Source organism: Oreochromis aureus, linkage group 22 (genome assembly GCF_013358895.1).
Source record: "Oreochromis aureus strain Israel breed Guangdong linkage group 22, ZZ_aureus, whole genome shotgun sequence".
Classification (NCBI taxonomy): Eukaryota; Metazoa; Chordata; class Actinopteri; order Cichliformes; family Cichlidae; genus Oreochromis; species Oreochromis aureus.
The window spans coordinates 23,162,184-23,188,696 of NC_052962.1; the positions used below are offsets into that span (position 1 = coordinate 23,162,184).

General features: G+C 41.3%; 1 protein-coding gene across 1 annotated transcript; it reads right to left on the reverse strand.

Annotated features, from left to right (window-relative positions):
* Positions 1-733: 733 nt before the first annotated feature.
* On the reverse strand, positions 734-25,668 carry cgnb (cingulin b). The gene is made up of 21 exons (XM_039605725.1): positions 25,494-25,668; positions 20,010-21,170; positions 19,826-19,914; positions 19,579-19,648; positions 11,927-12,024; positions 11,691-11,823; positions 11,392-11,604; positions 9,051-9,199; positions 8,687-8,716; positions 8,047-8,167; positions 7,567-7,779; positions 7,248-7,346; positions 6,375-6,632; positions 6,118-6,288; positions 4,535-4,696; positions 4,224-4,313; positions 4,023-4,106; positions 3,822-3,940; positions 3,549-3,657; positions 2,563-2,726; positions 734-2,413 (listed from the first exon to the last, which is right to left on the reverse strand). Exons 2-21 carry the CDS (start codon positions 21,138-21,140, stop codon positions 2,314-2,316), a joined length of 3,603 nt encoding a protein of 1,200 aa, XP_039461659.1. The 5' UTR covers positions 21,141-21,170; positions 25,494-25,668; the 3' UTR covers positions 734-2,313.
* Positions 25,669-26,513: the final 845 nt, after the last annotated feature.

The window sequence follows — 26,513 nt, forward strand, 5'->3', positions numbered from 1 at the left end:
CAAAGACTACTTAAAGAAATTAGAGGGTTTGTACAATTCCAAAGAGCTTGGAAGTCAATCATTGGTATGGCCACCTTTATTCTTCACCACAGCCTGAACTCTATTAGGCAGCTTTCTTGTATTTGCCTTATGTGCTGTATCTCCATTTATGATGTTGGTGTTTCACTCGTTTTTTGTTGTTTTTGTAAATCCTAGAGTATCATCAGGCCTCAGCAGCCTGATTCTTTTCACTAAAATACTTTCTGGTAGTTTTTTTTTAGTGCCATATTTTCATATTTCCTTGTTCCTTGCTGATGGTATCACAAAGAATAGTTTATACGACACAGAGTATTTTTGGAAGATGTCCACCTGATACTATTTAAAAAAATATGATCAGGTCTGTATTTTCACTTCCTTAGAGCTTATGCAGAACCAAAGGACTAAGGGGAATGATAGCAGGAAGTCTATGAGCACCTAATTATTGTTTTACTACTTAAAAAGGTTATGCCATATCTTTTAACTCTCAAACACATAGTCCCAAATTACAATTTGAATACAAATCTTTCTAGCATGTTTTTTCGACTTATTTTCCGCATCTTTCTAATGTCTGTAATAAATGTTTAAAATGCCTCTGGTATCTTTTCTTTTAATATTTTACCCACAGAGTTTACAGGCTTTTGAAATCATTGCAGTAAAAATATGGAAACATAGGTAGAGTGTAGAAGATTTACATTATGAAATAAAAGCAGCAAGGTTCAGTATTCTTTATTTTATTGTACACAAAATGTTGGGAACCTTACAAAGTTTTGTGCCATATGTCAGCTTAATAAACTCATCTTAACGTTAACACCATTGTTTCTGAATTACCCCAGTATAAACAAATGTGTCACGAATGTAACATGTTTAACGTGTTATAAACAACACCAATAAAATATTTTTAGGAGATTAAAAGCAACGTTTAGAACAACCAGGTGCAAAAAAAAGTAGGAAATCTGCTTCTCTTCCAACAGGGGGCGAACAGAGGAAGACGCAAGCAAAGGCAAGCATATAAAATACTATTTAAATCATTACAGCAGCAGCTTATAAACAGAACACATGCGGCAATAAAAATAAACATATGGGTCTCGTTTTTAAGGCATCTGAGTGAAGACATGCACATGAAACCGCATGAGAAATACGATGGGTGGAGTAGAAAAGCATCACGGGGAAAAGTTTAGTCTTTGAAGCTACAAAGTGCTGTACGTGTACTTGATTATCTTCAGGTATGCACGGCTATCCAGTGTAAAAATGAAGGCTCACATTAAGTTGCCTGTAATAGTCACATTCAAAGTAAAACAAAAAAACTAAACATTACATCACTTTGGGCACACAAAGAAACACTAAGAGCTTCAAACACTGACAAGAAGTAACTTAACATGCAGAAGCAAACAAAGCCTTTTTGTTTCTTGGTTTGTGATATGAAACTACACATCTACCGTACGACGGGAACATAAACGGTACCACAATGTCAGATACTAGCGCCGTAATAAACTGTAATTATTGTAGAAACACAGTAAAGAAGTTTCTTGAGAACACAAGTTGAAGCACAGTAGGTAGAAATCTGCAGCAGCTGTAAATTCTTCTCAATGTAAAAGAGAAACGAAAGATCGAGAATGATAAAACGTGACAGCACTGGCGCGATCGTAATCACATATCGGAAGGCTCAAAAATGCAGTGTAACGATCACGGCAGCCCGCCTCTGGACTGGACCGCCGAACTGAAAATAAAACCAACTGAGAGGCGCAAGTGACTTCACAAAACTGAGGACTTGAATACATTTCTGTGCACATACGAGGCTCATTATGTGCCAAAATTATGGTCACGTCACGCCGTTTCAGTTGAAACATCTTGCTGTTTGACCGCTGTTGTTTGATGCTGTTCTGACTTGTCGTGCTCCCTTTTGTTTTGTTATGTCGTCCTTTTGCGTTGCTGTCATCTCCCTGTCGTTTGACAGCCGACAAATGTCCCACTGATGGCAAAACCCCAGTTACACAAGCTGTGTTCTGGATTTGGTTTCAGACACAGCTTCAGTGGTTTGTTGACATTCTGAGAATGCGCTGGCTACATGAAATTTTCAGATAATCTTTCTGCACAGTATTGGAAAGCGCAGCAACACGGCAGGTTTAAAGCTCAAAGTTGAAAAGACACAAGGGAAACATAATTTTGGCACAAGTGGAACCTCATACAAGAAAATCTGTTTATGCTGAAGAGTAAAAAAGTTTTGTGGTCTTGTCATGCTAGTAGTCATTGTCATTTAGCAGTTGGAGGTTTGTGGGTCGCTCTCGTTCAGGACTCTCATTCAGAGGAGATTTTGCTGTCATAGAAACCGTCCTCGTCCTCAGAGCTTAGAGCAGAGGAGGCCAGAGTCGAGCGATGTGTCTGCTGCGACTTCCGCCTGAGAGAAAGAAAGCAACAGAAAATCCATTCAGACTGACTAACTGTTCAGCTAGTTACTACACAGTGCCACCTAGTGCAAAGAGCATTTATGCACACGAGTCATGTAGAAATCCACATTATTTCATAGTGACGAAGGAGAAGGCCTACTTTAATTCACTCTCCAGCGTTGTCACTTTAGCCTGCAGTGCTTCCTGCAGCTCCCGCTGCTCTTCCAAGTCCCTGAGAACTTTACGGCGGACTCCCTCCAAGCGCTCCACCTCTAACTCGCTCTCGTCGACTTGACGTTTCAAGGCCTTCACGCGCAGCGTCAACTGGAGAGGGAGAGGACGGGGGTTAAAGGGGGACAGAGGAGGTGATGCAAGGAAGGAGTAGGGCTGGGGGTTAAAGGCATCAGCATCACTGGATGTGTGGGTTCGTAAGGGAGTGACAACAGCTATGAAGGCTGTGGTAACATATAGGAGGGATGACAGATGGGAGGTCAGGGAGCATTTTAGCACCCGAGTGAGGTTGGGTTTGGGCCGGGAGGTGTGCAGATGAGATTAGTGAGCAATTAAATACCGTTTAAACTGCATCAGCGGTTAAATAGAAGGCATACTTCAAACTTTATCTATGGATAATTTTTACAACATAGTTATTAAGTTGCTAAATTAGTACGAAGTCAGAGTTTGGAAACTTAATAAAGTAAATTTCACTCATGAAAACTCAGAAAGTTTAATATTGCACTTGTTTGTAAGGTTTGGTGAGCGCTTAAATATACAGGAGGGAATTATTAGGCCACCATCTTTTTAAGGAAGCTTAATAGAGAGACCATAAGTTGGAAAATAACTAGCTAGAAGGTCATAAATTCCCTACCAACAGATCTTATATGGTCTCTGCTTAACATACTGTTCAATTTCCTGTTTATTTATTAAAATCAAAACCTGAAGGGTGGAAAAAAGTCACAGGTGGTTTGGTATCAGCTCCTTCTGCTAAACTAACCACCGTTAAACCCATTTTAGGTGGTTAAATCTCATCTTCTTATGCAACCTTTAGCAAGAAACCCAAAATGTGAACCTGTTTCTTTAAATGGTTATATCCTGTTTGAGTTTTTAAAGCAAACACTAGCCAATGAGCATGCAAATCCCCATATTTACCTGATCTCTCTGCTCAACGTGCTGGCTTCTCTCCTGGTCTAATGTGGCGTTTAGCTCCTTCAGCTTTCTCTCCGTCCGCCTCTGAGAAGCCTGGATAGTGGCCTTCTCTCTGCATGTGGAAATTCAGAATGAACCACGTCATTCTTTGACATTTTGAAATTTTTATTCTGTATGCATTGGCAGTTAAAAACATCTATTCATCTTCCCAGGTGTTGTAGTGATTGCATAGTGGATGTCATTAATAGTGCTCAAAAATGACCTGTTTAGTCATACCTTTCTTCACTGTGTAGTTTCTCCTCTAACTCTTGAATTTTGGTTTCTAGAAGTGTGATTCCAGCCGAGGGTCGAGGCTGTCCCTCCATGTCTGCCACTCGAGACTTTAGTTCCTTCATCTGCAAGCAGAGTGACAGTGTGACAACTAGCAAGCCACAAATTTTGTAAGAAGCCATTTTACAGATCCTTGTACGTCCGTACCTGTCTCTCCAGTGCACTCTTGTCCATTTCCAGGTCATGTCTGGCTGAACGCTCCTGCATGAGCTCTGAACGAAGCTGGTCAACCTGAGAAAAAAACCCCATAATCATATGTAGATAAAGTGACCAGGTTAAGTTATTAAATGTATATTACAGTGAAATGTCTCCTGCTTATTTGCATGTGTATTCAAATGTATGTCGCACCTGATCTCGGCTTCTGGTAATGCGATCGTTCAAAAGCTCCACATTACTCTTCTCCTCATCCAGCTCGATCTCCAGGGTTTTAATTTTATCCTGTGAACACACACACACACACACACACACACACACACACACACACACTTAAGTAAATGTGTAGTGACGCATATTCACATTTCTCTCAAAGCCACTTGACACCTCGACATCCCGTGCATGACTCCCAAACCACTTGTAACACTTGATCTCCATTTTTTGACCCACCACTTAATCCCCTCTCCACAACCCCAGGGTTATAACCTTTGACCCTGAAGCCTCACCTCCAGGCCTCTGACCTCCCGGGCACGGTCAGTGTGCGTGCTCTTTTCTGCTTCGAACTCGCTCTCCAAGTGTTTGAGGCGGTTGTTGAGCAGGTCTCTCTCCAGCTGAGCGCTGTCTCTCTCCTCACTGCACGTCAGCAGCTCCTTCTTCAGACGAGAAACCTGGATAAAAGATACAAAGTATTATTTATGAAATTCTCTATTTTCATGGATTTTTTTCTTTCCCCTCTCTCTCTGTTTTTTTTGCCGTTATAACTCCCTCCAGGCTTACCTCAAAGTTTAATGGGCATGGCTGCTCTTTTTAGAATCGGCACTTCTTCACTGTGAGAAACTTAATGTACCTTCAGCGAATGTGATATTTCCATAAATTTCTATTTAAAGTTTCAACAGCTTCAGTATCTCACCACATTTTTTCCTCCAAATTTTTTGATCTATTTTATGTTCCATACAAGTAATTGCGACTCTTCAGCAAAAAAATATTAGACACTAAAACTCGACTATGCAGTTCTTGGAGAAACCACAGTGGGATTGTTGCTACTGCTGGACTCGCTTGCTGCTATAAAGTTGGAGATAAATAGGCTGGATAAGAAAACTGAAGACAAATAGCAGTCAATGTTTGATGAAAAAATCCACTAAGGCAGGGTTTTAAGGCAGCTTTAAAGTGTGAGTGGTAGCTGAAAGACTTGAAACTGTGATGGTTTTAATTTGAACTGCAGTATAACCTCACATAGAAGCAGATAACTGACTCAAAAGTGTGACTGTGTTACTATTACTGAATGTCCACACTCAGAAACAGACAGACAGACAGACAGGCAGGGATGCTGAGAAGCAAATAGGTTTAAATAGATTAAAATGTGTATATAAGATTTGTTTGATAAAAACACGTGAAAAATATCAACCAATTGGAGGGAGGGAAGATTCAAATCCACCAATGAGGTGATGGAATCCAGCTCACTCTCTGTTACTTGCTTACACATGTATCACAGTTCTGTGTCATACTGTAAATTTTGTTATTAATCCAATACCAAATAAATACAGGGTTATACAGTTTATTGCCAAAACCGATAGTGACACAGATGCCGATACTTTTAACCAATTAAGGCAGCTCATGTAGGAGAGAGCAGTGTGTCGTCATTTATCAGATGAATCATTGGTTTAAATCACTATGATTTTGACTTTACACAATAATTAGTTAACGCAACAAAAGAGACCTTTCAGCTTTTCATATGGTTTGAAACTGAAATTTTTGGAGACTTGAAATGTAAATGTGTCTGTAAAGAACTTTAGGTCAACTTCTGTTGTTTCAATGTGCTGTAGGTTACAAATCAAATAGTAACAGTCAACAGGAAAAGGTTCAGACATTTTTTATAGTGAATGTTTCAGGTGTATTTTTTCATTTCCAAACAATAATTTACTAGATAATTTGCTACATACTGAACTTAGAGGATAGAAACAAAGTATCGATCTGATAGCAATACCAGCATTGGTATCAATATTTGGATTGATCTGCCCACCTCTACTGTGTCAGCTAAGCAGCAGTTGAATCTGCCATCCTTTACATTTCTATAGCCATCTTTCCTCACCTCTTCTTGCTGGGCCTTCAGGTTGGTCTGAGCCCTCTGCAGCTCGGCCAGCCTGTCCTTACTGCTGCGCTGCGCCTCCAGCAGGTCCTTCCTCGAGCGTTCCCTGTATTCATCAAACTGTATCTGCAGGTTGGTTACCGAGTGACGAGAATCTCCCATCATCATCTCCACCTGAGAGTGAGACAGAATTAAGAAAGACTTGAGAAAATGACATCTCCATCTGTGTAGACATTCGTCCATCCATAACTCTTTCACACCTCTTTGTTAAGCTTTTCAACTGCCCGATCCAGCTGTCTCTTCTGCTCCTCCAGTTCGCTTTTGCCCCTCCTCAGCGCCTCCCTCTCCATGTCTCGGTCCTCCAACCGTCGGACCAGCTCGTCCCTCTCCTTGCTCAGTCGGCCGGCTCCTCTCTTGGCCTCCTCCAGCTGAGACTTCAGGAAGCGGTTCTCATCCTCCAAGGCTTCCACGGCATCCTCGTCCTCCGGGCTCCGAGGCATGCTGGAGTGAAGCTTTGTCTGGGGAGCATATCAAACTATGAACACAGCAGATAGACTAAATTGTCTTTTTATTACTTAAAAAAAACTGTATTACAAGTCAAGACTTGCACTGGGCCAAAAAAAGGAATAAATCCTTGTATTTATTTTATAATTTGGGCTTGTAATGAGTTATTAAATTTGATTGGCATACAAAACAAGGAGAATAGCAAATAATAAAAAGCTTTCATATTTAAAGCAGAGTTAAAATCGAAGTTCTGCACTTGAAGCATTAACATGACGACTGCATAAAAAGTCCAGTTTGTCTGCATATTTGATAAATTGCTGTGCACTGATTCTGTTTACAGATTTGTGAAAATTTAAAAATTTAAAATTTTTAAACAGCTGGAATACACAGCTGTTCCAGTCAACAATCCACAATGCTCATCTTTAGCAAATTTATCCCAGAGGGATTTCTAAGCCTTATGTGCTTAAAGGGGTTTGGGTTTTTTTTTTTTGTGTAATTCTTTTCACATCACTTGGTTGAATATAGTGTCTGTGTGGGAGGACACCTCTTTTGTTCTTGTGCAGTATATGTGTTTACATAATTCTGCGTGTGTGTACAGCTGTGGACTGTAGCCGCTTTTTGAGCAGTACCATGCGGGCCAGCCTCTCCTTCAGGCGATTGTTTGTCTCTTGGAGCTCCAGGTTGTTGCTGCCGTGGTCCACCACAGTACTTCCTGCACCAGCTGACGACTGTAGACAGGAGGGGATCAAAGCAGAGAGAAGACAGAAACTGAAGCTTTATTCTCCATGTCGAATATGCTCATTATGCCTACACTTTTTCTGTTATTTTTTAAAATCTAAAGAGAAACTTCCATATCTGCATTATTTTTAAACATCAAATGGTGCAAGATTCCTTAATTTTATGCTGTAAGACTCTTGCTTCGTTTCTACAATCCAGATGATGCTTCACCTCCTTTGCCTTCTCGAGTGCCTTTTCCAGCTCAGTCTTGTCTTTCTGAAATTGCTCCTTCAACTTTCTGATCTCGGACTGAAGCTCGGCCTCTTTCTCTCCGCTCGCCTTCTTCAGAGCTTGAAGTGCCTCGATTTTCTCGTCCAGCTGACCCCTTTGTTTGTCCAGATCGGTGCGAGCCCTCTTCAGGTCGTTATGGCAACACCGAAGCTCCTAGGGACGGGCAATCAGAGATGGATAATGTGTGTGAATGAGTGAGAGGAATGCGCCAGGGTGCATAATAATGTATTAATAAGGGGCACATGAGTGTAAGCGTGTCTGTCTGCAGGAAAATGTAAAGAAAAAGAGCAAAAGCCCACACCCACACTGCTGCTGTGACACATTAAAGGAAAAAAAAGAGGGAGTAAAACATACTGTAAAACAAAGGAGATGAGCTCCTGCATTTCACCCACACACTGAGCATAATCTTTGCTGAATTACCTCTGCTAAAGAACGGTTATCATCAGACGCAGGCGTTTGTTTCTTCTTGGCAAGCAATGAATCCTGAAGATCCTTTAGCTCACCCTCCAAATCTTCCTTTTCCAAATGAGATTTTTGCAAGCTATGAAAAGAAAGAGAGACACTTTATAAACAGCAAGGCCATTAAAAAAATAAATAAATGAAATACACATATGCACACAGCTCGGGTAAAACGCTGCACAAAAACAGCAACCGTAAGCAACAAACAAAGCACAAGGGAGTAAAAGTTACTATGAAATCACCACAGCCAAAAAACTCTCAGATTCTAAGATTGCACATGAAACTGTAATTTATCATTTGCTTATTTATTTAAAGGAAGAAGAATTTCATCAGCAAACAGAAAAATAATGAGGATAGTAAGGATGAGCAGGGGAATTAAGAAAGTTGTTTAGCCATAGTAAAGTTGGGTTTGCTAACGCCAGATTGCTGTTAGTAAGGGTTCACTGATCTAATGATCGAATCAGACGTCATCAGATACAGAATCCACTCTGATGGGATCCTTTCAGGTGAATTTCAGGGAGCGGATCTCAAGTTTTGATTGAAACCAGGCTAAATCTACACTACTCAAACCAAACACAGCAAGACTAATTTTCTCTCTCACGTTTGGCTGCTGGGGTTCGCCTCGTTCCTGCTGAATGAAAAGCCAAGTGAAACATGGCAGGCATTAAAAATAACTCAGGAGAAATATAATATTATTAGACTGAGGCATAGAGAGCTCTTTTCACAGGATGTTGTAAAGTTTTCAGTGAGCAGTGCAGATGATTTGAACCAATTCCCCATTTGAAATATGAAATGTGACAGTGACAGAGTGTTTCTGATGCACGAACAAAGCTGAAACATGTTCCACCAGCATGCATATTCATGCTTTTTAACAGGTTTACAAATATGTCTCTGTTGCTGTTCACTGAGGTGATGGATCATATATGCATTTATGTTAAAGAAGATGCAGGACATGTGATACTAACTCCTCTTTGGTCTTTTGCAGCTCCTGCGTGGTGGCCTTCAGCTCCGTCTTCCACTGCTCTCCCTGATCTCTGCAGCTCTCCAGCTCCTGCTCTAGCGTCAACACGGAGGCATTCACCCTCTCCCTCTCCTCTATGATCTGCTCCTGAGACTGAGGCGCACAGAAACACACACAGAGTTTCATTTTAGAGATGCGAAAGTGAGCGTTTTAAATGCTTTTAGTCCTCACATTCATTTAACCTCCTCATTATCGTGACATGTTAAAGCACAGTGATTCAAAAGGAGCTAACGCACCAAATCTATCACATTTTCTTGTCATTTATTTTCTTTTTCTGACAAATGTTCAGCCCACAGGATTAGAAAAAAAACAAGAAAAAAAACCACAAAAAAAACAACAGATCTTTTAGCTCGCACCTTCATCAACACGCAACCCACGTCTGAAGAATACTACATAAGAAATATCACTGTACTATATCAGGTAAACATGACAGGGTGCTGTACGGTCGGTACTGTGTGGTCGGTGTAAACAGCGATTCAACCGCTTTAATCCTCCCCTCGCCAAATCAATCACCTCATCAAAAGCAACTGCCAGCTTGTCTGCTTACTTCCTGCTCTCCGGCTGTGTGTTACACTTTTTTATTCTGACACTGCTGCTACTTTCCCCTAAATCTGCATAATGATCTATTTCTGTATATACATATATTCTTCAGATTTCCTCTTCACCACATCCCGAAGCACCCCAGAAACAGTCGGCTGGTGCAAACAGAAACTTTACCAAAAATTCAGCTAGAAAAGTTTTACTCTGCAATCACAAGCAGCAAAATTCTCTTTCTCTAACTCTGCACACCAAGCTCTGTCTGACCTTGTGATACCCTGACTCCTGGTTTGAACACTGACTGCATTAAACCGGATGGCAAGATAAAGCCTGAGTGAATGAGGGGCAGATGAAACATCAAAGCACAAGTTAACATCACCTTAATAATTCATGCAGGACATAAACTGCCTGACAGGCATAACCTGATTGTTCTCCCAAGACAATTGTACCAAGAAATGGCGTTTGACTGTGATGTCACAAGAAAAAAAATCCAGTCAGTGATCGGAAACAGAGAAACTTTAACTGTGATTGCTGCATTGCAGGTTTTCTGTAACCAGAGAGTTTATTTCCTTCCTTGTCAACAAGACCCAAATGCTAACCCTCGTCTCTATGGATCCAAAACTAGCGGGAGAATTATGTAAAACAGTAAATCTCCTAGTTGTTATTAGCAAACTGGCTATTTTTAGTCATACATAACTAAAAAAAAGAGTAACAGTGATTTTAATAATCGTCCTCTAAAAACTCTCAATGACAGCCTGCCAAGCTTGAACCTTCAGATAATCAAAGACAACAAATGTTAGATCCACTGTAGGCAGCCCCAGGAGTGGGGCACATCCCCCTCTCCCCCCATAAAAGGCACTCGCTCCATTTTCATAACAGATATTGCCCGGACCTGGCACAGAGGGCTCAAGGGAGGAAGAGGCAAATTATCTTATAATCTGTAGTCTCTTGGTGTGACACTGAAGCAGCATCACAAGGAAGATCAAAGTAGAAATGAAATAGAAATAAAAAAGGACACTGTTTCATATTTTTCACTATAAAAGTACAGACGGAAATGCCGGTACTGATTTTGCTCATTCATAAAGCGAGTGCACGTTTTTTTTGTTTCCCTCACAGTCACAGTTTATTGCCTGAAGCATCTATCTTAGTGAAGAAGGTTGACTTTGTGATAAAAGAGGAATGCTTAAACAGTTAATAGTTAACCTATTGTTCTTAAATTGGCACTTACTAGTGTGTCATTAACTCTCTGTTTCTAGTGATGTTTCTAGTTTTTAACTGACCATAATAAAATCTCTCTTCCAGAGCTTGTCAGGTCAGACTACACTCAAGAAATTCAGCCAAAATCACACAGCTGGTGATGGAAAAGTCTTAATTTAGATGTATTTCTAAGGAAGCTGATAGTCATGCAGAGATCACAGACCTCACATCAAACAGCTCCAGTATTTTCTGACAAATTTATGATTTTTTTTTTAAAGACAGCCCCTGATGACTCTCAGCTGCAGAGTTTTAATTGCTTTCATCTCTAGTTTCAGTGTTAATCGTTTTCGTAACTAAGACAAGTCTGACATCTGTAGAGGAATCTTCTAAAGGAATTTCATTTTAAGATTTGTTGGAAAAGAAAATGGTGTAATGTGTATTTTTTTGTGGGGAGTGGTCGTGCACTTCAGGAGATCAGTTTGGAAAAATCAGAGCTCCAACTTCTACATTTTGTGACCTCGTATCTGCGTATAAACAACAGAGGCATCCACCTGTGTGAACTGCTCCATGGTTTTTCTCAGGTCCTCCATATCCTGGCTGTACTGCTCCCTTAGACTCTCCATCTCTTTGTCGTGGCACTCCACCTCCTCCTTTAGTGCCCCCTTCAGGGCTGTCAACTCCCGCTCTCGCTGGTGTAGCGTATCTTCTAGACGCTGGCGCAGCACGGTGGCCTCAGCCAGCTGGGCCTGCAGAGCGGCCACATCCTGCAGAGAGGAAAAAAAAACAGGCACATTCAGATGGGTGCAATGGTGAGTTTGTTTGTGAACGCGTAACTTTGCAGCGTCCTGACCGTCTGCATCGAGTCTGAATGAGATGAGTTTTCGGAAACCCTCCTCAGTTCTTCCTGAAGCTCAGCTAGCTGATCTTCCAGCATGTGCAGACGTGATTCTGCGATTTCTCTTGCGATACGCTCCTCGGCCAGTCTGAAACACACACACGCAATCAGTGCTGCAACAGTGAAAATATGCTCCAAAACAGCACAGAAACAAAAAGTTGGAGCTTTGTGTTAAAACCACACACACTTACTCTTCCTGGGCTTGCTGCAGTTCTTTTTTGAGGCGTTTGATTTGCTCCTGAAGTTCCTCAAGATTCCCTGTTTTGAGGCTTCCATCAGATCCTCCCTTCTGCAGAAAATGAAACACACACACACACACAAGGAGAAGAAGATACTAAAGGTAAGACGAGGAGAAAACAGCAAAGGGACAAACACAAAGAGGAAGGCTGGAGCTAGTGCCACTCTCGGCCTTGCAATGCATTATGCACTCTGTATTATCTTAACCTTTGAAAGAAAAAACCCTGGCTTGGATTCTTTGCCCTAGTTTCTGACAGTCAAAAAATCTTTGGGAGAACAAGCCTTGCCAGTGTGCTCAGATATCGTCAAAACAGACGCTCTCCCCACAGAAGCAGCTCGTTCTGACAGGCTGCAGGGGGAAAAAGAGCCGGAGAAGCAGCAAAAAGCTCGCTCTTCGCCCACACCGCTCTGCCGTTCGGAAAGGCCTCCTTCTCAGTGAAAAAGGGGGAATAAGCGCAGCCTGCCTGCCCATGAAACTCCTCTTATCCTCCTACACACTCATTACAAGGACGCACACACGGAGAAGAAAGAGACAAAGCGAGGATCACGGACGGTTCTGCTCCTCGGGGGACTCTTTCACATTTCTGTTACTTATCATTGATTGATTATGAAGATATATTTTGTTTTCACTTTCTTCTCGTCCCCCGCAGGACAGACTGTAGATAATCCCGTTCTGGGACATTGCTCTCTATCCTCACAAAAAGATAATTAAAAGAGGATAAAATAATAAGGGAATAAGTGTAAGCTCTTCTGAGCACTCTGTATGAATTGCATCAGCTGTATAATGATGTGTATTAACAATTTAAAAAAAAGAGCCTTTCTTGCTGGGTCTACAGTTCAAAGGTTTAGCAGTGTTGGAGGTATGTATAATGTTAACCCTGCATTTAGTTCAGAACACTAAATAGAATAAAACTTATCTACCAATTTCTTGTTTTTGTTCCTAAAGATGTGGTAGATAAATCTTAATATTTACGTAAAGATAACCTGAGTAAAAGCAAAATGGAGATTTTGAATGATGCCCCCGTTTAAAAAAGCAATTACCCCACTTGTTAAACCATGAATTAATCAATTTTTTGGGAAAGCTGAGTTCAGTTTCACATGTCACATCCAGGTCTGATTACTGCCAGACCCGTTGAATCAAGGAATCAATTAAATACAGGGAGTGCAGAATTATTAGGCAAATGAGTATTTTGTCCACATCATCCTCTTCATGCATGTTGTCTTACTCCAAGCTGTATAGGCTCGAAAGCCTACTACCAATTAAGCATATTAGGTGATGTGCATCTCTGTAATGAGAAGGGGTGTGGTCTAATGACATCAACACCCTATATTAGGTGTGCATAATTATTAGGCAACTTCCTTTCCTTTGGCAAAATGGGTCAAAAGAAGGACTTGACAGGCTCAGAAAAGTCAAAAATAGTGAGATATCTTGCAGAGGGATGCAGCAGTCTTAAAATTGCAAAGCTTCTGAAGCGTGATCATCGAACAATCAAGCGTTTCATTCAAAATAGTCAACAGGGTCGCAAGAAGCGTGTGGAAAAACCAAGGCGCAAAATAACTGCCCATGAACTGAGAAAAGTCAAGCGTGCAGCTGCCAAGATGCCACTTGCCACCAGTTTGGCCATATTTCAGAGCTGCAACATCACTGGAGTGCCCAAAAGCACAAGGTGTGCAATACTCAAGAGACATGGCCAAGGTAAGAAAGGCTGAAAGACGACCACCACTGAACAAGACACACAAGCTGAAACGTCAAGAGTGGGCCAAGAAATATCTCAAGACTGATTTTTCTAAGGTTTTATGGACTGATGAAATGAGAGTGAGTCTTGATGGGCCAGATGGATGGGCCCGTGGCTGGATTGGTAAAGGGCAGAGAGCTCCAGTCCGACTCAGACGCCAGCAAGGTGGAGGTGGAGTACTGGTTTGGGCTGGTATCATCAAAGATGAGCTTGTGGGGCCTTTTCGGGTTGAGGATGGAGTCAAGCTCAACTCCCAGTCCTACTGCCAGTTTCTGGAAGACACCTTCTTCAAGCAGTGGTACAGGAAGAAGTCTGCATCCTTCAAGAAAAACATGATTTTCATGCAGGACAATGCTCCATCACACACGTCCAAGTACTCCACAGCGTGGCTGGCAAGAAAGGGTATAAAAGAAGAAAAACTAATGACATGGCCTCCTTGTTCACCTGATCTGAACCCCATTGAGAACCTGTGGTCCATCATCAAATGTGAGATTTACAAGGAGGGAAAACAGTACACCTCTCTGAACAGTGTCTGGGAGGCTGTGGTTGCTGCTGCGCTTAATGTTGATGGTGAACAGATCAAAACACTGACAGAATCCATGGATGGCAGGCTTTTGAGTGTCCTTGCAAAGAAAGGTGGCTATATTGGTCGCTGATTTGTTTTTGTTTTGTTTTTGAATGTCAGAAATGTATATTTGTGAATGTGGAGATGTTATATTGGTTTCACTGGTAAAAATAAATGATTGAAATGGGTATATATTTGTTTTTGTTAAGTTGCCTAATAATTATGCACAGTAATAGTCACCTGCACACACAGATATCCCCTAAAATAGCTAAAACTAAAAACAAACTAAAAACTACTTCCAAAAACATTCAGCTTTGATATTAATGAGTTTTTTGGGTTCATTGAGAACATGGTTGTTGTTCAATAATAAAATTATTCCTCAAAAATACAACTTGCCTAATAATTCTGCACTCCCTGTAGAACCTGCCTGATAAAATCAAGTAGTTTACAAGATCCGAAAAAGCAACAAATCCACGATCTAAAGAAACAGATGAGTAACAAAGTCAGTGACATCTATCAGTTTGGAAAGGCTCACAAAGGCATTTTTCAAGCTTTGTGACTCCAGTGAACCACGGTGAGAGCTGTTATCTACAAATGGAGAAAAGTGAGAAAAAGAACAGCGTTGAACCTTCACAGGAGCGGCTGGCCTATTAAAATTATTACAAAAGTGTACTGATGACTTAAACAGGAGGCCACACAAGAACACACAACAACATCTAAAGAACTGCTGGATGTTCATGCTCGAAAACCCTCCAGCGTGGCCGAATTAAAACAAGAATAGCGGGCCAAAATTATTACAGTTACAATTACATCACACAGGGCCAGGTAGGCTTGGAGAACTTTTCTCCTTTGATAAATGAAATCAACATTTATATAAACATATTTTGTTTTTACCTGGTTTATCTTTGAATAATATTAGAATGTGACATGTAAATGTGACAAATTTGCAAAAAATACAGGTTTTTTTCAAAGAAATTATTGAAAGCCAGATTTTGTCCTAATGCTCACGTCCCTGAAAACATTCAAAAGCAACTGCACATCAGTATTCACAGCTGGGATTCAGCCTCTGACAGGTTGTAGTCCTGTGACTGTACAGGGGTCGAAAGAGCAAACGGTTCATATTTGGTTACATAACAGTAAAAGAAAGAAAGACTTTCTTCTCACACTTGATACATTTCTTGCCTAAATGACCAGATCATTCTTCTGGACTCTAAAACACAGGAAGTATCACGGGGTATTTGAGTTGTTGACATTTGCAGGAAAAATAAATTTGTGATTCAAAAAAGGGCGGATGAGAAAATGGATAAACACATCCTGCATTGAGTACAGTGCACTCACTGTATGTTTTTATTTTTGCTGCCTTAATTCTTCATGGCGCTGATTTAACAAGGTGCCGGAAACATTCCTCAGAGACTTTGGTCCATATTGACGTGATAACATCACACAGTTGCTGCAGATTTGCTTGCTTCACTTCCATGATATGAGTCTCCCGTTCCATCACATCACAAAGGCGCTGTATTCGATTGAGATCTGGTGACTGTGGAGGCCATTTGAGTACAGTGCACTCACTGTGATATTTAAAAAACCAGTTTGAGATTATTTGAATTTTGTGACATGCTGGAGCAACCATCAAAAGATGGCACAGTGTGGTCATAAAGGCATGGACATGGTCAACAACAATACTCATTACACTGTGGTGTTTAAATTATGCTCAGCAGGCACTAAGGGGCTCAAAGTGTGCCAAGAAAATTTTCTCCACACCGTTACACACTCAGCACGAGCTGTCTTATGCCAAATTCTGACCTTACCAGCAGAAATCAGACCAGGCAACATTCTTTTGTCTATTGTTGTCCAGTTTTAGTGAACTGTAGCCTCAGTTTTCTGCTCCTGTCTAACAGGAGTGGCACCTGTTGTGGTATTCTGCTGCAGTAGCACATCTTCATGTTTGGTGTATTCAGAGATGATCTTTTGTGCATACCTTAGTTGCAACAAGTGGTTATTTGAGTAACTGTTGCACTGCTACCTGCTTGAAACAGCCTGTCCATTCTGTGGCCTGTGGGATCAACTAGATATTTTCACCCGGGGAACTGCAGCTCACTGGATATTTTCTTTTTTTCTCTGTAAACCCCAGACATGTGTGGAAAAATCCCAGCAGATCAGCAGTTTCTGAAATATGCCAAACAACAACCTCGCCAAGCTCAAAGTCACTTAAACCACCTTTTTTACTCATTCTTATCCTCGGCTTGAATTTCAGCAGGTCATCTTGACCATGTCTGCATGCCTAAATGCACAGAGTTGCTGACATGTGACTGGCTGAACAGGTGTAAATAATGAAGTGGCTGCTGAGTGTATCTTCCTGTTACGTCCGTGATGGCAAAGCATCAGGGCACATGAATGTTTACACTACAAAAGACATGTGGACAAAGCTAGCGGCTTGAGTGATCAGACCAAAAAGCACATCCTGATTGTGGTTTACCATTGCAATCTGTAGCAGGGCCTTTGTTAACTTATTTACCTCGAAGACAAGTAGTTTCACCTTTTTAATTGAACGTGGTCTGTCAGTATGAAGTAAAATTCTCTAGGAATGTAAATAAAATCTAATCTTCGGTCATCGGTTTAGCAGGTCACAACATGTGAATGTGACCTTTGTGTGTCAACAAACAGACAACAGTTTTCACACTGTATGCAAACAAGCAAGTATACATTAGCAATGTTAGACTCGAGTAAGCCAACACAGACGAAAGGGTGTCAGTGTATGATCTCAATAAGTTTCCCTTTAACAAGCATTAACTGGTAACACCACAGTAAAACACTCAAAACACACCGCAAGCACTTTGAGAAAGCCACAGACACGAGTGTGCTGACAGTGAAGTGACACAAAGTCAATACAGCTCAAAATACAAACATCTCTTGGAAATGTGAAGGGCTAATTATTAGTCAGTTTTAATCTGGATACTGGTTGCATCAAAAACATCTGCCTCTGGAAACACAATCATGTATCCCTGCTCTGATCTTATGTTGAGGTTTGATACAGACAAAAGCAGCACTTTGCTTTAGAGGCAGAGCTGGAGAATAAATAGCCTTGAAAAAAAAAAAAAGAAGAAGAAAAAAACAAGGAGACTCTTTCATCCTAAAGCTTGATGCCGTTTGTGGATTTTTCAGTAGCTGCTGAAGAGCCCGAGATGACTTCTGCTAAAAAGAATAAGCCACTAAAGCCACAGCAATATACTGAAGTGGACAGTGTGGTTAACGTCACAATAAAAGGATATTTTTTTACAACGAGACCCCTCAGAGGAGGCTCTGTCCCATCCAGCGAGCCAACCCCGAGCTGGTGCAGGGTTCCACTCCAACTCAATTATTGATGCCTCTCAATGACTGAGCTCTCACCACACTGAGCTTTCCTCTGCAGGTGCATCGTTGCCAAGAGACAAGACGGGCAAAATAATTCACAGGCAGCCATGGTCACAAGCACAATGAGAAGTACATAACAAGGGATCATACGTAATCAAGGGCATGTAATATGAGAAGGTAAGGCCACAAAGGAATCATTTCTGTATGCAGATTTATTCAAAAAGATGCTAATTTAAAGGAGGAAGCGTGTGTGTTCTCATAAGAGTGGAACAATCTGTTTCAATAAGGCGTAACAAGAAGTGCAAAGCAGCAAACATGGCACCAAGACGGGGAGAGGAATAGTCAGCCTGCTCCTTACTTTTCAAGTTTTTTGGCCTGCCAAAAGAGGATCGAGGAGACAAGATGAATGAAACAGAAACTTCAGGCTGCCAACCATCTGCTAGCTTCACTGCAAGATGAAGGGAGAAACAGCTCCTGTCCCAGAGATGACAATTTGTCAAACCAACATGCTGCATCTACACTAAAAGCTAAATAAATTATCTTTAATTATATATGTGATTAATGTCTTTTTATACTTTTAGCATTAAGATAGTTGCCTTTTTCTGAGATGTAGGTTAGACATCCCCAAAACAAAACCACAGTATACTGCTGCACCTCGATGTAAACATAAAAACATTATCCAAGCATTCAAGTGTTGCTGATGATGTTGGATTTCTTGAGTTTCACTTCATTGTGTTCATGTAGGAATATGAAAACACTATGGATGGTAGAAAGAAGATGTGTCAAATTTTACTGAGTGTAAACAATGTGTTCATACATGTCTCCAGCATGCAACTGCTTTTCTGGCTCATGTTATATGATTACTGCTAAAAATTACTAGAATAAAAGGAAAGGCCTACTTCTTCTTCTGGCTGCCCCTTTAGGAGTGGATCATCTTCCTTCATCTTATGCTATCCCTACCATCCTATTCTGTCACACCAACCCTCTGCATGTTCGTCTTCACTACATCCATGAATCTTCTCTTTAATGTCCCCTTTTCCTCCTGCCTGGCAGCTCCATCTTCAGCATCTTTTCCCCAATATATTCACCATCCCTCTTCAACACATGTCCAAACCATCTGTCTCGCTGACACACTCATTTCTAATCTTGTATATTTGGATCACTCACAGTGAAAATCTTAGCATCTTTATCTGCTTTCTTGAAGCTATCCTTCCATCACAAGTTACCCCTGACACTCATCTCCACCCACTCCACCCTGCCTGCACTCTCTTCATCACCTCCCTTCTGCGCTGTCCGTTGCTTTGCATGGTTGATCCAAGGTGTTGAAACTCATCCACCTTCACTGCCTCTGCTTTTTGCATCTTCTCCTTTCCATCTATCTCCATCTGATTCACACACACATCTCGCCTGACTTGACTTTCATTGCTCTTCTCTCCAGTGCATACCTCCACCTCCTTTCTACTTTCTCTACAGATCACAGTGTTGACTGTGAATATCCCAGACCACAGAGACTCCTGCCTGACCTCCCCATCACCACTGTAAACCTAACTGATGGACTTTGCCAAATGAACAAAATCTATTTTTCTTTTTACAATTTTAAAATCCCACAAAGGCCGTGAAGCTGAATCACTTTAGCTAGCATGAACACAAGAGAGTGGTCAAAACAAATCGCCTATGACAATGATCCTCAATTATTAACGCCACTCACAGCTGATCGTGGAATATCCAGGAGGGAAGAGATTTCACAAACTGACTTGTAGGAATGGTGCAGTGGTGATATCCTACAACAGCAGCACACTATTATTCACTGAGCGTTTAGAATGACCCATTTTTTCACAAATGTTTGTAAAGGCAAACTGCATGAATAGATGCATGATTTTATACACCTGTGGCCATGTCCATAGTCCATATAGTTTATACTCTCTGTGGTTAGATAACCCAGGCTGTGTCATACCTTTAAGCTGCCGGTTGTTTCAGCAATGGGACTGACTTTTGGTTTAAGGAATCCTTCACTGTCACCGATGCTACAAAGAAAACATCAGACAGAGAGAATGAAAAAAGTTTACCTGTGGCCTTTCGCTAATTTAGAGAGCTACACCTTATTTTTTTAATGACACAGTTAAATGAACGATCTGTTAAAACCAGCCACATAAACAATAGAAGTAGAGCATTTTTTAAATTTATCATGTAGTTTTAATTACCTGTTTTTCAGGATGTTGAAGCTAGTTTGCTTGATTGGAGTCTCTCCCCCACCCATGATCTCTGCACTTTGACTTCTAGGAAGTGTCTCCTTCAAAGAGAGAATCAGTTAAGATAAGAAAATAAACCCAAAACAAACAGCTCAATTCTTGCTAAGAGCTCAGGCTCTGCATCATTATTACTTACAGGCTTTTTTGCTATAGTTGGAGGCGTGCTCTTGGCAGTAAACTTCTCTGGTAACTTGAAATTTGTCTTGGGAGCCTCGAAAGCTGTCACCTTGGCAACAGATGGAGGGCTCTTTCCGAGGCTGCTACTTGCTGGAGTAGCCTGGATCTTGAGCTCAATGCTGGAGGAGGTAAACTGGGGTGAAGCGTAGGGATTTGGAGTTGGAGAGGGGAGGGAAACTTCCGGCTCAGCATCTTTTCGGGCGTCAAGACTCCTGGACCTTCTGCGCTCTTCAAGTCTGAGCCGCTGCCTCGCTCCAGAGCGCCCTCTGGTCTGTTGGGCGCTACCTGGTGTTCCACTGTTGAACTTACTGATGAGCTTGTTGATGGGAGCCAGGGAGTTGGTGTCGATTACAGGGACAGGCTCCTCGTCGGTCGATGCTGGAGGTTCGGGGAATGACTGTGACAAAGAATTTGGATTTGGTTTCTTATCACTGTACCTCCCCAAAGAGCCGGTGAAACCAGAGCCAGTTTGGTTTACCCCTCTGGGTCCCACAGGGTTAAATTTGACAGGTTTAAGTCCTGCTTCGTTATATGTTCCTTCACTTGTCCAGTCTGTGTTTTTCTCTGTTTCACTAGGTCTCGCTTTGAGTAGGGGTTCAGCTTTTGGCTTCTCTACCCGTTTTTCTCTGCCCATCCCATTCTCCTCCTCCCCTTGTGTCCCTGCTTGACCATCCCCTGGAGGTCTTTTGAGAGGGCTCCCAAAAATTTCCCCATCCTCATCCTCTGCTGGGGAAACAGGGGACTGTGATGAGTTATCAACAGGTGTGTAGGGATTTAAGAATTCTTTCGGAACTTTATTAATTTTTGGAAGGCTGTTGTACGGTGACGGTGTCCCCGAGCTGGAGGTGGGGGTTTTTAACTGAACTCCGTATGAGTCGCCTTTCTCTCCATCCTTCAGGACCACGTAAGGCTGCCCAGAGATTCCCTGAACCCTCACTGCCACGCCATATTTGTTGGAAGGAGTCGCCGCACTGTTGTTTCCCCTGGATTTATCAGGATAACCGCCGCCTGTGTCATGGAGGTCTTTGATGAAGCGGATCTGAACGCCATGATCCACGGGCGTCTTCCTGTCAGCAGACAGGCTACTCATGCTCACTTCCTGGTTTTTGGTGCAAGCAGCCTGAGCAAACAAGGGGTAAAAAAAAAAAAGCAGGAATGCAAATCAGGTGATTCAGTGGAACAAGTAACAAGGACATTTATTGCATGAACACGGAAGACTAACTGCTGACACCATTTTTAAAATCTCACACGACAGACATCCTGAAGATTAAATTCTCATTGCCTGTTTTCTTGTTGATGTGTACACTGCCTGCTTCTTCCCACGTGGAGTCATTATGACAGGGCAAAAATATCACATTGCACGTATATCTTGATGAAACTATCATTTTCTCTTGCTGCTCTACAAGTTGAATTCCTTCTCAGCAAGAACTGTATTGTATTCGTGTCATGCCAAATATGCCACTGGGGCACTAAGCACCTCTTTGTACAGGTCGAGGCCTACTTTATTCCAGAGGGTGTGTCTATTGTAAGAAGGAAAAATACTGCAGGAGGCGTTCTGCATGAGACACCTGGAGGTTTATAGCCTTTTATTTATACAGTCACACTCTGTACAAATGTTAACAAAACAAATACAAGATACAAAAAGGGGGTCATTCAGTTGATTATAATTCTGATTATGAGTGCAATGCAACATCTTAATGACTTATTTTAATTTAAAACTTAGAAAAAAAGGTGGAACAAGGACCTACTCAGCCCCAGACTCTGACAGTTAGCGCTACAATTTATTTAAAACACAAGTTTTAATATCAAGTTAAAGAGCTAATCCACCAGTTTTAACCACTAAGTCTCCATGAACCTCTGTCTGTGATCAGAGTTATTGTAACGGTTCTGCACATCTGAAGAAACTTTCTAGAAGGAGAAATTAATCCTGGTTAGGAGGTTAAAAATGCTGCCACCCTCTTTGTGTTTGAGAGGAATATCAGTGAGGGTCAAACAAAAGGATGGTATTTGTTTCAATATGAGAAAGTGCATGCTTTAATAAAAGCTGTTTTTCAGCTTTCCATGAGTCTATTCATCCTTCTTCCACTTCTCTAATTCAGAGTTGTGGTTGGGCTGGAGCCTATGCCAGCTGTCACAGCAAGAGCAGGGGGTACACCACCACCTGCTGCAGGGCTACAACCTTTAATTTATAGAAGTGCAATACTAAATGACTGCAGAAGCTCTAGCATTATTTTCACTGTCATCTGATTGACATTTTTTAATCAAACCAAAGATAATGTGTATATTACAAACACGACAAAGAAAACCATCGAAGCGCTCAGGATGGTTGGAATTTCAGCTCGACTTTGGGTTTAAAGACTAAATTTAAGTGACTCAGTCAGCCATAATGTTAGAAGTACAGCTGAACCAAGTCCACCTTTAATAGTCTGATGAGCTCAAATGAGCTCGGTGATGAACGCCATGAGAAGGTGAATACTCCTCCCTTTGTCCAGGCTCTGCGGAGCATAAAACACAAGGGGCTATGCGAGGAATGGGCTCCCCCTCTCCTGCCACCAAACTTCAGAGCAGAGCCACTCAGGCATAGACTGTTTACTTTAATATGCAAGGTTGTGCATACACACATCCACCTGCTGTGCATTCCCCATCTGGTTGTAGTCGAGTGAATAAGCATCGCTCCTCTCACTATCATTGCAAGTGAAAAAGATGAAATTGCATGTGATCATATTAAAACCCTTCTCTGCCTTCTCCTGCATACACTGATTTTGTATTCAGGTGCTCCTAATGTTAATTTTAGCTCACCATCATCCCATTTGTCCTCTCGTTTTAATTAAAATGTAACCGTCCTTGACTGCTGGTTACAGTGTAACATGCAGGACCTCGACCGCCAGTGAGGTTAGATTAGCAGATCAAAGTCAGACTCTGTCTTCCCTTAAAAACATTCTCAGGATTCCGGACGTTCCCTTTCAGCATTGCGCGTGGTTTGCATTTGTATAATAAGAACAGATTAAAAGAAATTGAGGACATGGTCAGCATCAACAATAAAGCCTACAAATGCGGAAAAACTGTTACACAAAGTGGGAAATACGGGTCGAGATAAATCAAACATCAAGCAACCAGTTTTTCAGACCATGTTGTGTGTCAAAACAATGGTCTATCCCTGAGCAAAATCTGTGCTTGCTTTTTTTTTTTAAAGGGAAGATGGCTATTGTATTATTGCCCAGGCGCTCAGCCCTTACACTGAAATCTCTCAGGTGTATTTATGTTCTCTTGGCTATTTCGGCTTCACACAAAGGCTCAGTTGTTGTACAGCTGTTGTTAACCAGCCAGTAGCTGAGAACTGTTTGGCGACAACTGGTTCACCTCCTCTCATACTCTGTTTCTCTCATGCACAAGGATTGGCTGTGTCAACAGACACAGGAATGCCACCAAACTGGCCAATCAGCCATCTCTGGTCCCTTTCTCCTCACTCCGCCGGCTCTTCTAATTTTCCTCCGGTGCTGTTCCTGCACCCCAATCAGCTTCATTTTATCCCACAGTTTCTTTTGTTCACAAGTATGTTAAGGAGACGAGTATTGATACTACGGTTTGGTGACGTGGCTGAAATCTGTTACCTCTGCATATTAAAATTCCAGCTTCTTTCTTTATTCTTGCAACTCATCAGACAAAAGACATCTTGTATCAGATTCAGCCACCATCTGCAGTCCCAGGTACACATAACAATAGGCCAAGTATAAGATACAAACACATATCCAAGTACACCTACAGTCAAATAATATTATAGACTAGGGGTGTCAAACATAAGGCTCGGAATCCAGAATTGGCCCGGCAAAGACTCCAATCCAGCCCAGTGGAAGGCTTTGGAGAATGTGAAGAAAGGGATAGATTTTGAACTTTTAACTGTAGCTTCATTAATTTTACAGCTTTTTCTATGATAAAGGCCTCCCTTTTTGCCATTCATACTACACCAAATAGTTGCACAATAGATAAACAATTAAATGACACTTCCTGTTTTCCAATATCGACTATAGAAACTTTCTACTATAGACAAAAAAAAATTATTTATTATAAATACAGAAGAGTCTGCGCAATGAGCTATCAGAAACTTTTCTGCTGTTTTACACATTTATCATGGAGGAAACAGAGAGGTACTGTTGAAATAGAATTTGCTGTTTAGTTAAATGTTTAGTTAAGAGTTTCTCCAGTCTGGGCTATGATGTAAACTGACATCCCTGAGACATTCAAATCCTAAAAACACTCCAGCCCCACCACACCAACAAAAACACACATTATGATATCATTCTCATGGTTTTGCAATATTTTCTCAGTATTTCTCGATTCACACATGGATGGCATTGTGTGGGTCATAACTTACCTGCAATAAATTATTTACATTATACAGCTAGCCTATGTAAAAATCGCACACAATACCATGATTACACTAAGAGAAAAATATTCATTTGATGCCAAAAAACATTAAACTATCTACAGCAGAAGAACTAGTTTTTGGGGCTGTGTGTTGGGAGAAGAAAGGGGCAGTTCTGTGGTCTAAAATAGCAACAACATGGTAATAATATTCCCTCATTAAAGGCGCATGTTTACGCAAACAGCTCAAAATGAGCTTGGAGCATAAATTTGAGGTCAGGACTATTTCTGGGGCAATTTATTTTAAGACAAAAATCAAGTAAACACTTGATTTTAAAACAGCTTGTAAACTTTAGTGAGCTGTCATGAGGCTTATCCTACTTTTCCGCCACGTCCGTCTACTTCAAGCACTACAAAGGCTGCTTTGTATTTCCACGGTACACTTAATTCACAAACCTTGACTCATACGACAAAAAATCATTTTCAAGTTCACCATTAAATGGAACCCAAGCACCTGTGTACTCGTGAATTAATTGCGTCACACCCACCTTTCCGGTCAGTCAGTATCGGTGCGCGTCGAAACCACAGTCTTTTTCCCCTCCCTCTCTCTCTCTTTTCCACGGGCCACTGGGACCACGAGCGGAGCAACAAGATAAACAACCGACGCACCTGCCTTCCAGCGAGACGTCGTCGCAGCCTATTTGTAGCTTTTACCTGCCATAATAATCTCTCATATCCTCTTTACGCAGCGCCGGAGGATCCGATTATAGCCCGCGCATCAGCGCTGTGAGCGCACACCGAGCATCAAAAAAACTAAAAGAAACCCAACAAACAAAAACGCTTGACAGCCTACAATAAAAGGCTTTTTTTGTTTTTTTTGTTTAGCTCATTATCAAGAACAGGAAAAGCCGAACACGAGAGGGCGGCTGCCAAATCCAATCACAAAGCCACAGGTGTCCATCTGCGCAAACTCAAATGTTGTAAAATGCCTCATCAGCAAAATAGAGCTCACTCACATTTAGTTTAATTAAAAAAAAAAAAAAAATCAACGACAAACACATAGATGGTTATTTTACTGCACCTGTAAAAATGATCCTTATGCTGAATGATCCTCCTCACTTACGGATCTTGCATTTGACAGTCCTTCAAGCAGCAGCAGCGCTGAACAGTGCTGGTGGGATGAGAAGGTGCTACTTAGTGAACCGATAACATAGGGGTAACTCTCCCCTGCTACCAGTACAACCTGTTGCCAGCACATCCGATAGTGAGCGTCCCGCCTCAGTGCCGCCTTCATTGGTTGGGAGGAAGACCGAGGGGGAGGAGCCTGCTGCCTGGACTCAGTCACATCCCTACACATCAGGGGTTAATACACTACATCGAGTGTGACCCATTTCATCCATGAATAGGTCTTACGGTAAATAATCTCGTAATCATGCTGAAAATAGCGTTTGAGTTGGTGGTATTTATATATGTTAATATATCATATCCAATACAGCTCACTATCAAAGTTTTTACACAATGCAACTCCATTCTTTAATGACCGTTTTGTTAAAGATCCTTAAACTCTACTTGCAAAATGTATCCAGGGGTTATCTGGAGTGAGTGACACGGTCTGAATGCAGGATGTTAAATAGGTTCAAAATAAATGTGTATCTGCCAATATGGAACAGTAAAATGCAGGATAGTTGTGATAATTAATTAACATTGTTCAGTTTATACGACTATGTAAAAGCTACACAAATGGTCTAAAACAAAGTGGGAAAATACAAAACTGAGATATGATTAAGAAATGTAGCTTCTATATATTTTATTGTTCCTGGTTAGAAAAACTGGTTTAACAACAAGGGCAGCTGTATGAAGCAAATGCTTCAGTTAATAATTTTGGTTCTATTTTATTTTATACTATAAAAGCTCCTTCATAATGTGCATTAATATTATAATAAATGTTATTGCATCTTAACTCCTGCAGGTACAGGTCTGTAAAAAGTATGCTGCTTTCATGAAGTGGCAAGTAGCAGCCAGGTGCCGCTAATCAAATGTGCTTAACTGATCAACAGCAAGTGTAATACATAAACACTGTTCAGATGTGTTAGCATAATGC